The sequence below is a fragment of the Lachnellula hyalina genome (assembly GCF_007821495.1).
Source record: "Lachnellula hyalina strain CBS 185.66 chromosome Unknown contig00121, whole genome shotgun sequence".
Taxonomy (NCBI): domain Eukaryota; kingdom Fungi; phylum Ascomycota; class Leotiomycetes; order Helotiales; family Lachnaceae; genus Lachnellula; species Lachnellula hyalina.
In genome coordinates, this window is record NW_022157235.1 from 40,815 (window position 1) to 53,834 (window position 13,020).

General features: G+C 47.4%; 2 protein-coding genes across 2 annotated transcripts; both read left to right on the forward strand.

Annotated features, from left to right (window-relative positions):
• Positions 1-1,569: 1,569 nt before the first annotated feature.
• DMT1 (DNA (cytosine-5)-methyltransferase) lies at positions 1,570-6,349 on the forward strand (the record flags this gene model as incomplete). The annotated part of the gene is made up of 2 exons (XM_031151584.1): positions 1,570-1,588; positions 1,647-6,349. 2 exons carry the CDS (start codon positions 1,570-1,572, stop codon positions 6,347-6,349), a joined length of 4,722 nt encoding a protein of 1,573 aa, XP_031003462.1.
• Positions 6,350-10,867: 4,518 nt separating this feature from the next.
• Positions 10,868-12,472, forward strand: LHYA1_G006650 (DNA damage-binding protein; the record flags this gene model as incomplete). Its single annotated transcript, XM_031151585.1, has 2 exons — positions 10,868-11,396; positions 11,445-12,472. The coding sequence occupies 2 exons, from the start codon at positions 10,868-10,870 to the stop codon at positions 12,470-12,472; spliced, it is 1,557 nt and encodes a 518-aa protein (XP_031003481.1).
• Between the last annotated feature and the right edge of the window lie 548 nt (positions 12,473-13,020).

The window sequence follows — 13,020 nt, forward strand, 5'->3', positions numbered from 1 at the left end:
ATGTATTTGTCGACTGCTCCAACATAATAATTGGGCTTACCGAACGATTGAAGCTCGACAGAGAGATCAAGGGAAACGTCAAGTCGCCACCAATATCATATAAGGCTCTCGCCTTTATATTAGAAAGAGACAGGAATGCTTCACGTCGAATCTTGGTGGGATCCCATAATACGGCTTATGTGGGCAAATCAAATCAATTGCCACTATACATGAGGGAGGCAAGAAAATGCGACTACGAGCTAAACATTTTGGAACCCGTCATCAAACCCAAGGTTACGCCTTCAAAGGACAAAGCCCGGCGTGGCACTGGCAATGGGTATGCAACGACTTCTGGGTACTCAAGCGGTAGTGAGACATTCACCGTGGGAAGCATGGCCCGGGCAGAACAGGCTGTCGATGAGCTATTGCAGATGAAGATGCTTGAGAGCCTGTTGGACAGTGAACCAGGAACGATGGTTTTGGCCAGTGGAGACGCGGCAGAGGCGGAATATTCTGGTGGATTTCTCAAGACTGTCGAACGAGCGCTCAAGAAGGGGTGGAACGTTGAAGTCGTGGCTTGGAAGAATGGACTCAGCAAGGAGTACCGAAACTCTTCTTTCCAGAGGAGATGGAAAGGACGGTTCACGATTATAGAGTTGGATTGTTTCAGTGAGGAAATGCTGGCTATGTATGCGGATGTTTACCCAGCGGAACAGGCGTTATGCTAGGTCGGACATGGAATCGATTTGACCTTTGATTTTGTAGGAAAGGCGTTATGGATTAATTATGCACAGCGAATGGCGTTGGGGCTTTATTTCTAGGCATCTATGGAGATGTACCTAGCAGCGGGTAGCAATGCGAATTGTTTACAATTTTCTACCCAGTGAGACAATACTAAAATCAGAGTGACGACTGAATGCGTTCTAGTATATACTCGTAGAAGAGCAACCTAAGAATCGAACACAATCCAAGGGTAAACAAACGTGTTGTCTTCCTCCCTTGCCATCACTTCATGAAGGTGTCAATTGTCTTTACAAAGGTTGACTTGGAAGTCGAGATGTTTTTTCTAAAATCACAAGGCAGTAAGAAGTTGTATTTGCGATTTACTTAAGATCACTTTCAAATGAAGCTCTTGATGAATGCAGGTCTATTTTTAGATGTGTGGTGGGGTATAGATAGGACCTGAAAAGTGGGTCAGCGGGGTCGTTGGTCATCCTTCCCTTTTCCAACGGGTTCAACCGTGCGCATCCGAAGCTATGATGGATTCAGCAATACAACCTCGACAACCAGCCCCGAGGTCTGAAAACGAAAATGCGATTGTCTGTTTGTCACTTCTTTGTCCCCTTCGACTAGCCCTCCCTTCGTCATGGGAATATACAATTATTAAAACAATATACAACCTACTTGAAAGTGCGCGTTTGGCGGCGCAAATATTTCTCGCATCTCCAATTCACTTATATAAGCAATTTCATTTTCATTTCCTATTCCAATTCCAATTTCGCTGGACACTCAAACTCGAAAAGCGTTTGTTGACCTCGAGTCGACACCTGTTATTTACCGTTATATGATTTCTGCTATCATTCAGGAGCAATGTCTCCACCTCTGCTAGGTACGTCGTCTGCTTGCCAATTCTGGGCTCACGATAGTCAAGACTGACCGGTCCGAAGCCTGCGAAGACGAGGGGCAGACTCCCAATTCTCCAATTGAACGGTATTACGATGCCCAATTGGAGATGCCTCCATCCTCAAAGCCTCAAGTGCCAATTGCCGACCAGACCCAGGCCGAACTCGAAGCGCAGTACGAAGAACAAGAAGTGGTGGACAATCAGAACAACTCTGTACAACATGGGTCTTCAGGCTTGAAGAAAGGTGCCACAGATCGTTTTCCTCTACCTGAACATCTACAAGCAAGTTCAACTCCAATGGAATCTTCTACGGCCAGCAGCGATGTAGACATGGTAGATTTGGAATGGCCGCTTGAAAACGACCTCATGGCACAAGAGGCCATGCATGAAATCATACCATTCTCTGAACGACCACAAAATTCCCAAAACCTGAAACATATCAAGGTCTCGGAGCTTTCGGTGCCAAAGTCCCGCTACACCGGGAACATACCACCTCTTCCCATTTCCAAAGAGCAAGTTGCAGTCCAAGAATTACTGCAAGAGTTCAAAAGTCAACAAATTGCAGCCAGTACAGCTTCTGGCCGAAAGCCTCCATCCATTCTGGGCTCAACCGATGATGATTATGTGGAGTTTGTGCTATCCGACTTTTCCATCTACTTACCGTATAATAAGTTCAATCCATTCGAGATGAGACCGTTGAACCACCTCTCTTCGAAGCATAAATCCAGCGAATTTCTATTTGACGGAGTATTAAGTCTAGGAAATTCAAGGCACTACGTCCAGGCTGTTCCGTTCAATATTTGTTCCATTGGGAACTACGGAGAAGACGAGCATGAGGTTGGAGACAGCATCTGGCTTCAATCCCACCTTAACTTGAAGAAAAATATATACTACCGTTTAGGAGCCCCTGCTCCAGAATACTTTCGTTTCCATACAGGGTTCAAGTGGTTGGCAGACCTGTCTAAGCATTTTGTGGACTATTGTCACACATTCGATAAATACGAGGTCTCAGTATTCGACTTTCGCACCAGCTTTTCACAATGGCTTGAAAAGATGCATGCATCCTCATCTGGCTACCAGCAATGGCGTCAGAAGTACGGAAAAGCGGACTTCAGGCAACCGATCTCTGCCAATATCAGATTCTTGTGGAAAGAAGCCATGGGCGTCGATTCAGAGCTTATGTCAAATCCAATATGGGCAGAGCTTATGGAGATGAATCACATTCCTATGCAGCAGATCACAGAATCCAAAACTGTGGTTACTCCGTATATCTATGAATGCTTCAAGCACATGAAATTCGGACACCATCTCAAGTCGGTCGAGTTCAACAGCGTTACCCATACCCAGCATTTGGCACTTTGCAAAGGTCTAAATCTCACCCCAACTTCCAGTCTCAGTGGTTTGTTTGCGGAAATTCCGTCAGCCAGGACAACTGGAGTTGAGGAGAAGACCACCGAAATGGAGAAACTTGAACATGAAAACAAAGTCAAAAACATAAACGTTGGTGACGTCCTCTCGGTGACTAAAGATGGAGCTGATTCGGTCTGGAAAGATGAGATCAGTAAATGGAAAGCGCTCGATAACTGTTGGTATGTCTACGTACAAGGCGTACACGATGATGGGGATGAGCGCTCTTTTGATGCTCTGTGGCTTTACAGGCCATCAGATACATCTTGCGCCATGATGAGATACCCATTCGCCAACGAATTGTTCTTGTCCGACAACTGCACCTGCAAAACCGGCAAAATTACCACAGATGAAATATTAGATGTTGTCTCAGTATCTTGGGATCCTCAGCCGCCAAATTCCGCAAGACAACTTTTCATCCGACAAACTTATCTCGAAAACGAAATTTATGTGACCTGCAAGGAAGATCACAAGCAGTGCGAGCATCTCCGAGCCCGCCAAGCTGGCGGATCACTGGGTCTTGCACCTCGATTTAAAATTGGTCAGACTGTTCTCGTGGAACCACGCCATAAGAAGCACGGCCTGGAAGCGTACGAAATTGTTCGCTATGAGGCTGATGGTAACAGATGGAATGTGATCTTGAGACAGCTTTGGCGAAGACGAGATATAGATCGGAGTGGCAGGCCGAATGAGCTCGTTTATACGGATAAGACCGAAAAGGTTCTTGCTTCGAAGGTCAAGCAAACGTGTCTTGTCCGATTCTATAGCGAGGATGATATCAAGAGCAACAACATTCCGGCACCGTACAGCAGAGATGGTACTGGGAATGCATTTTACATCACATGTCGATATGTTGAATCAGGAACTGGTTACCTTTTGAAACCTATCGTGCCGAACACCCCAAAAAGCTTAATCCAAGGTTTTGACCCATCAGCTCCACCGCGAAAGACACAGCTTCGGGGTATGGATCTCTACTGCGGTGGCGGGAATCTGGGACGAGGCCTTGAAGAGGGTGGCGCCGTCCACAATGAGTGGGCCGTCGATAACATGCCTGCAGCAATCCATACGTACTACGCAAATCTCAAAACCCCAACGAGTACGAAGTTATTTCATGGATCCGTCAATGATTTATTAATCCAGGCGATGGCTGGAAACCCACAGAACTCTGATTTGATTCCTTCGCCTGGGGATGTAGATGTCCTCTCCGCAGGGAGCCCGTGCCAGGGATTTTCCATACTGAACAATCACAGGGATGCTGAAAAGGGGCTCAGAAATCAGTCTCTTGTTGCTTCTGTGGCTGCGTATATCGATTTCTACCGCCCAAAATACCCGGTACTAGAAAACGTTATGAATATGGCACAGAAAGGACGAGGTCGTAATGAAGACGTTCTTTCTCAATTGATCTGTGCAATTGTTGGCATAGGTTATCAAGTCCGGTTATTTGTGATAGATTCCTGGAGTTGTGGTAGTCCGCAGGCACGAAGTCGATTATTCGTATCTGTTACAGCACCGGGCCTTGAGCCTCCCGAACATCCACGCTTGTCTCATTCCCACCCCCCAAATATCGGGCATCGCGGACTTGGAAAGCTTGCAAATGGGGAGCTCTTTGGGCGACGTTTGCATGTTCCTACCCCTTTTAAGTACGTCACTGCGGGAGAGGCATGTCGGGACCTCCCTGACATAGGAGATGGGCAAACTTATCAGTGTATCCCGTTCCCATATCATGTCACTCCAATCGGAATGACAGTAACATTGAAACTACAGATGAGAGCTATTCCGACCCGCCCTTACGGTATGACATTTGCGAAGGCATGGGATGATGGTAAGGGTGTTATGAGTAAGGAGGAAATGGAACTCTTTCCATTCATTTCAAAGGATGGAACGCTGAGGCGGTTCTATCAGCATGGTGCAAAAGGTTGGGGCCGCATGATTCCGACCGACCCATTTCCAACAGTTGTCACACTCGTGTCTCCCAACGATGCCCATGTGGGAAGATGCCTACATTGGGACGAGCACCGCACTATTTCGATTTCGGAATGTCAACAAGCACAGAGTTTTCCAGATACAGAAGTGCTGGTAGGCACACCGCCCCAGCACCTTCGGATTATCGGAAACAGCGTTGCGCGAACTGTTTCCCTCGCGTTAGGGCTTTCACTCCGAGATGCCTGGGTCAAAAGTGCTCCGAATACTCTGAGCTCGAGTTGTCTCTCTACATTAGCTGAGCACCCCAAGTCAAGAGTCACACAATTCGGGAAAAGGGCATCGTCTTTTAATGAGAACTCTAACCCACCACAAAGAACTTCTTCCACGAACAACGCTCGAATTGATCCATTGGTCTCAAACAAGTCGAAAGTCAAAGATGTACCACGGATTGTTATTCCAGACTCGGATGAATCTTCCGGTGAATCTTCTGATGAACCAATTACTAAAGAGTCTTTTAGTCGATTCCCAAGGTCTTTTGAAATACGTAAACCAGCTCACGCTAAGCCTGCCACCCGGGTAAGTGTCAAGTCAGGGGGTGCAGCAAGTAGCCATAGCAATGACTCCACGAGCAGTGAAAGATCTTCTTTAAAACGACCCCATAGCATGGTACAAGACACGAGGATCGTCCCCCCCACGAGAAAATCAGCCTTCCTGTCGACGACCGAGTCAGAGAGAGATCCTAGCAAGAGGGGCAACTCTTCCTCTGTTAGTGCGTCACGAAATAGATCGCTTGTGCCCCCTGGGAAAGCGAGCAAAGCAGCGCTGTCGACTAGTCGACGAGCTTCGAAATCAAACAATGTAGATTCCACAGAAGTGAAGGGAAAAGTCGTGGATTCAGGGCACTTGACAGAATCCCTGCAGGCTATGAAACAGGAGCTTCAATTACTAAACCCACGATACTTTGCTGATGAAAATGCTGATTCAGAGTCGGATGGATACTTACAGGGAGAATCCGATTCCGAAGACTCGGATACTGACTCTCCTACTCCAGCGTTGAGGCCAAGACCGATACCTGAAAAGGAGATTCCACGATCAGCGGAATCCTCATTATCTGCTCAAAAGAGGCGATTTGAGGATCGGGTTATTCAGACATCAAGAACGGGAGTTGCAAAGTTACCAACCAAACCGGCCTCAAATTTGAAAGTCGTCATCAATCTTATATCAGATGATGAAGACGCGGACGCGGACAAGGCGAAGAAAACTAAGAGGCCTGCAGTGAGCCCAACTGTTCGACCACCAACGAGCAGATACGTTCCCGTGGATAATAGCGGGCTCGCCGCATACGCGCAGACCAACAGTTACATACATAAAAGCAACACACAGGCAAGGAAGCATGGACCACGAACTATGACTTGAGTGGCAATACTAGCGGGGGATCTGAGGTTGAGAAAAGGCTAGTACACACCTGCACTTGCATTTTCACAGAAATATCACTGGCACATCCAATTCTAGACACAAGTTATCTTAGAAGCATAGCGAGGAGTTTTAGATGCATAGAAGGCTTCGTTTAGCATTTACAAATGGTTATGCATTTCAGCTATTGTTTAGTGCGACTAGATAGTATATCCCAATTCATCGCGTTTGAATCATCGTCGCAAGAGGGCGTGGCCATGGGTAGCTGCATATTTAGGGACGAATAGATAGATTGGGAAACCACCACTTGGCCCGTCCCAACTCTCTGTGAGACCCGATCGTTGCGGTGCACAATGTCTCGGCTCCGAATCGGGATCCTGCATTGCGCACCGTTTTTGATAGGAAACTGTCTGATGCAGTGCAGGGCACAGCAGGTGACGGCTGTCACTTTTGCTTTGAGAAAGTACCTCAATGATGTTTCTACAGATCTCTAGGAAAGCGCATTGCCGGAGGCGATGCGCATACTATAAGCTGCGCGCGATAGATGCTGTCTCGATTGTAGAGTGCTGAATATATAACCGTGGAATAGCTACCGTAAGTTATGTAGCATTTCATGTATATATAGTAGCAATCCGAACCTTTTTGAAAGAGAGCTGAAGCATCTACCTTATAAACGGCGGACTCTATTTATATGATAGTAATACTATGTACTGCGATCGAGGATGGGTATGTAAGGGCATTGAAATACCCCGGCATGAGAGACTCGTGGTTTTTCTATAGAGGGCTAGCCCTTTTCCACCTCGTGGTTTTAGCTGATTCTCTATAAAAAGAGTTACTTTAGGCACGATCCTGTATCTGTTAGTCCGTAGGTAGGATTGCAGCTTAGCTGGCTGTTATCCGATGGTCGTAAATTAATACTACTTACTACTACTATTACTACGACGAACAAGGACTGCTCGAAGGTAAGCCCTTGATACCTCATAAATGCTTAATACTACTTCGAACTCTCGGGGGCATACAGTTGGTGGAGAGTGTAGGTGGTGTATAGGAGATGAAGGCCTAGTCATTTTGAGTTCATACCTACTATACCTATGCAGTGCAGAAGATATATAAAACCTGTTTTTGGTTAAAATCTCACGCGATCGATCAGATCACTCCACTCCCGCAACGGTATTGTATGACTCCACCACTCGGCACCCGTTGTGTACCACTCCACTCCATCCACAACCCCGGTCCGATCTGCGTCTATGGCGTTCCCCCGCAAAGCTTGAGCTCCCGTCTTGGCAGGGGTGCAGCGTCATACGACGTGTGTAGGTCCAATGTATGTATCGCTGCTTATCTGTGTCGTGAATGAGGAGGAGGAATAAGCAGGCAGGTGAAGTGAATGGTCAGTTGGGCTATCTTGTGCGATGGTGGCTGTTGATTCGGTACATAAGGTAGGAGGAGGTGTGCTGAGATGAGGGATGGTGAGATCTTATAGGTAGTCGTTATCTAACTTTTGTTTTTTGCCTTTTCGCTTTGCCTTTCTTGGCGAAATTACGTGTAGTTGTTTTTGAGAAGGGTGGAAGAAGAAGAGATGGTTTTTATATCTATATCTATCTCGCTGGCCCGTCGCAACGCACCGCCCACGCCGACGAGGAGCACGAGTTACACCGAGTCTATGTCAAGTATTCGTCACGGCTCTATATCTTCATACAGTGCACGATCGCACAGTGATACACCACCGGCGTATTTGTACAAAAATACTTGTACGGGTGTCAGTGATAGTCTCGAACGGCTTATTCCGACGAATTCTAGGACGACTCGGTTGCTGGAGAGGGATAGGAGACGTGTTAGGATGGCGACCACGCATGAGAATGGGGTGTTGATTGAGAGGAAGATGAGCTATGGGATTGGTGGTGCGGGGAATATTCGTAAGTACCTGGCATTTGGTGGTTGAGAGTTGAAGGTGAAGTTGAGTGACGTGATGCTGAGTAGAAATAGGAAGACCATCAGAAGTCATATATCCAACGCGGACGAATGCGGACGGTACACGACGCCGTTCGAGCGTCTTCACTATCTCGCCGGGTACGAGCCCAGATGGTAAACGTGCGTCGCTGATGGATATGTTTAAGAGGAAGGGGGGTGTGAGTGAGAAGTCGGCTGAGTCAACTCATGAGGGTGTGGCGTCTCATAAGGTGGATTTTGGGGGGAAGAAAGAGGGCTGAAGGGGCTGAAGTTTGACCTCGGGTTGGAATGGAAATGGTATAATGATACTAGATTGGACAGATATGTAGGATAGATTGATATAATACAGAAGTTTTGTTTTTCCCGGCCCAGAAAAATGATACTCTTACATGTATCTTATGACAGGCATCGGCTCGCTTTAGTCTCCAAATGGATCGGTCTTTACATGGATAGTCTTTTGGATCTTGTCTCTCCAGAATCGGAAATCGATGCGTGAGAATTGGGGCATGTCCCAGAGTTTTTTCAAGACGTCGCCTTTCTCCCCGCGATATACACGGGCCTGCATTTTCAGAATATTAATGACAACCCCGAGCGTCTCTTCATCGAGGTCTACAGCCGAACGCTCCATTTCAGTCAAGGTCTTGAGGACGCCGGAGAAATCCTCGTAGCCATAGAAGTAAATACGGAGAATTTCGTTATAGAGTTGGGTAGAGGCGCCTAAGACATGCGAGATAGCTCCCAAGGATTTGATCTTGGGTAGCACAGAGAGGGCGAGTGGCGAGGGTCTGGCGAAGGAACGGTCGAGGAGTCTGATGCCAAAGAGAAGGTATGATGGGTAGAGCGGCCCGTAGAGAGTGAGAGCAGACACTTCAGTCCCGTTAGAACTTTGAGCCACGACTCTGTCGAACCTTTGAACCTTGTCCTCTTCGGACGCAATTTTGTCCTTTTTACGCTTCGCTTTCATTTTAGCTTTCGACTTCCCTTCGCTCTCTGCATCTGTAATTTGGCCAACACGTTCTTCTAATCCCAGCTTAGGGATGAGGGCGAAGACCTCCTTTTCCATAACTGCCCAAAGATCAAAATCGGTTCGAGCCTCCTTCATTAAACTCTCGACACGTTCCCTTTCGGGGTTACGCAAAGTCTCGAGCTGATCGTGATTCAAATCCGCTAATTCCTCCATCTCACCCTCAAACAGGTCTTCTTCATCCCCACCAGACAGCTGCATGGCTTTAGCAGCGGCAGGCCGTAGTGCTGGTGGGTACGAATTGACGATCTTCAGCCTCTCTTCTTGAGACTTTGGGAGTTCACTGATGGCAGAGCCTAGAATCGAGTCAAGCTTCGACTTGGCTTGATCTCTTGATTCTTGGGATGGCCGTGGAGACAGTGATTCGTTTTGCGCAAACATGTCGGAGAATATTCTCTGGAAAGCGCGTCTCTCGGTCTCTGTTATAGTGGATTCTCGAGGACCTCGCAGGTTCATCGAAGGTCCTCCTTCGCCATCATCCGGGTACATGCTCCCATCCTCTCCTTCAAACTCATTCCCATACATGCCTTTCGGCTCTGAATCATCTGATTCACCGAATTCATTGACTTTGACGGTGTCCCATCGATTGAGTTTGATTGCAGATCCATTTTCCTTTTTGTGTCCAGACTTATGTGGCTCTTCGAATTCGAAGGGGATTTCGAACTCGGCATTCTTTGAAGACCTGGCTTGAGGATTTGGCTTTCTTTTGATGAAGCCTTTAGCTGGAGCAGGGCGGACTCGATCGCTGCGGTTGTCGGTATTATCTCTCCCCCAACCTGGAGCAGGACGGACTCGATCGCTGCGGTTGTCGGTATTATCTCTCCCCCAACCTGGCGAACTGTAATGACGATTGTGAATGGATTGATGGGCGAGACAGAAATTATTTCGCACTATAGAACGGGTATATTGACAGCTGAAGATTGAGTTCCTGCCCACCCAGCGGAAATTTGAGAGCGTTTTCGTCTGGTAGAGGAAGGGTGTCATCGTTGTTGACATGAAGGATACTGCAGCTGGAACAGCTTCACTCGCAGCTCTTGAGCTCATATCAGGACGAGCAATGGCAACTGATCTAAAAGGCGGTGGTCACTTATTCATTGCGCAAATCGGCAAATGCTTGTGGAATCCCGTTTTCTGTTTTTTGAAGTAAAGGAGGTTTACGAAGCTCAAGCTTTCTCGAAAATTATATTTGATGCACGGACCAGGAGCAGGGATTCATCGATGACTAAGACGCGTAAAGTGCAAATGCACCATTCATTAATTTTGATGGACTTCTTCAGATCGCGAAACTGCTTTGACGTGACTGGATTATTACCAGACTGATTGTTCGACTTTGGAGACGTTTTCGAGCTTAGCATTGATTCCGAGTGTAGACTGCGCTTCATCACTCAAAGGTCTCGCCATCAGAACCCATGTATCAACTTTAGCGCGTTAACACGCTCCTCACGTTATTTCGCGTCAATCATATCACGTCTCGCGCGACTTGAACTCTCTCAACTCGATCAACATTTATACTCCGAACAAAACTACCAATCCGAACCACTGTCAACACCATGGCTCCCGTAAAGAAGGAAAAGGCCGAGATGAGTGCCTTCGAGCGCATGCGTCTGGAAAATATGTCCGCGAACCAGGAGATATTGAAAGACATGAGCGACAGCGCAGCAAAGCTCATGCCCAAACCCGCCAGCCGCCCTAAATCGAAACCCACATCGGCCAGGAAAAAAGCCACCCCAATAAAGCGCGAAGACGCTCGACCTACGCGTACGAGTTCTCGACTGGCGGGCGTGGAAGCAGACTCCGAGACCGCGAAGCGGAAAGCTGAAGTCGAGTTCGAGTTCGCAAAGGAGCAAGCGAAGGCGAAGAAGCAGCGCATTTCGGGAGATCTAAATTTTAGTGATATTGTCGTTGATGGTAAAAACTTTAGCAAAGATGAGGGGTTTTTGCCTGGGATTATGAGAGGCGCGAAACCGAATGTCAGGACATTTACAGAGGAGGATGTCAAGGAGACTACGGATGAAGGATTGAAGGCATTGAGGGAGAATATGGGAGGACTGGAACTTTATGAGGCGTTTGAGCCGAACCGTAGGTGTTCCTCACTTTCATATGAAGGAAATACTAACTGGGGATAAGAGATCAAGATTACACCAGAGCGAGTATATTCACTGGGATTTCACCCTTCGCAGGAGAAGCCACTTGTATTTGCTGGTGACAAGATGGGGAACGTGGGAATCTTCGATGCTTCTCAAACACCGCCAGAAGTCAAAGACGAAGACGACGAGGAGGAAGTCGATGATTCCGAGCCAGCGATTACTGCTTTGAAGCTTCATTCGAGAACAATTACATCCTTTGTATTTCCACCAGATGGAAACCACGTATATTCAGCATCTTACGACTCGTCTGTCCGCAAGTTTGATCTCCAGAAAGGCGTTGCAGTCGAAGTTTTCGCGCCTGAAAATCCCAATGAGGACTTGCCCATTTCGAGTATCGCCATCCCGTACACAGATCCCAATATCTTGATCTTTTCTACATTAGAAGGATCTGTTGGTCGGCATGATATGCGAACCCCCAACAGCACTGAGATATGGCAGCTTACCGAGAAGAAAATTGGTGGATTTTCTTGTCACCCTTTGCATCCACATCTCCTAGCAACTGGCTCTTTGGACCGGACCTTAAAAATCTGGGATCTACGGAACATCAAAGGAAAAGGAGATGATAAGGTACCTAGCTTGGTGGGAGAACATGAATCACGGTTATCTATCTCGCATGCGTCATGGTCAGCTGGCGGTCACGTAGCAACTTCATCGTACGATGATACCATAAAGATTCATTCTTTCACTGATGCTGGATCGTGGAAGGTCGGCCATGACCTGGATGCTGATGCAATGGAGCCTACAGCAACAATCAGACACAACAATCAGACAGGTCGTTGGGTTACAATTTTGAAACCACAGTGGCAGGAGAGACCGGAGGATGGCATCCAGAAGTTTGCTATTGGGAATATGAATCGATTTGTCGATTTATTCAGCGCAGATGGAGAACAGCTGGCACAGCTGGGCGGCGACGGGATCACTGCTGTTCCGGCTGTGGCACACTTTCATCCGACGAAAGACTGGGTTGCAGGAGGTACTGCTAGCGGAAAGTTATGTTTATGGATGTAAGAAAAGTATCGGTTGGGGTTGGATTGTAGGAGTTTGGAAACAGTCGATGTAAGGGGGTTATATTAAAGCTGGAGGGATGGAGTGTAAACAGGTAGTTTACATGACAGGGCTGGGTCTGGGGTTTTTGTGGAACCTCAGGGTTTTGTGTATTTCTGGGCGTTTCCCCCTTGAACAAACGGGCGGGTCGGTCTCTCTACTTGCGCCTCCCACGTGAATATATGCAGATCTATTGGTACTATGAGTGAGTAAGAGATAGTTGTACTTCGTATTACTGTGATAAATACTGACTGCTGCGGGATCATCCGTTGTCTGTCCCAAAGCGGACAATACGTGGACTAACCTGGACGTGCCTAGAGTAGGTAGACTGACTGGTTCTGGTGGTCCTGACCTGACTCGAAAGTTGCTCAACTGTAAAAGGATCCAAAAAGACTGCCTGCTCCTATTAAATTCACACACTCTTCACTCTCATCTATCCAGCTGCACTACCTTATGGTCACAGTCACTTCCAAGGTGCATGTGATATTGGCCGCTTTCGGTTAGAACTGCTT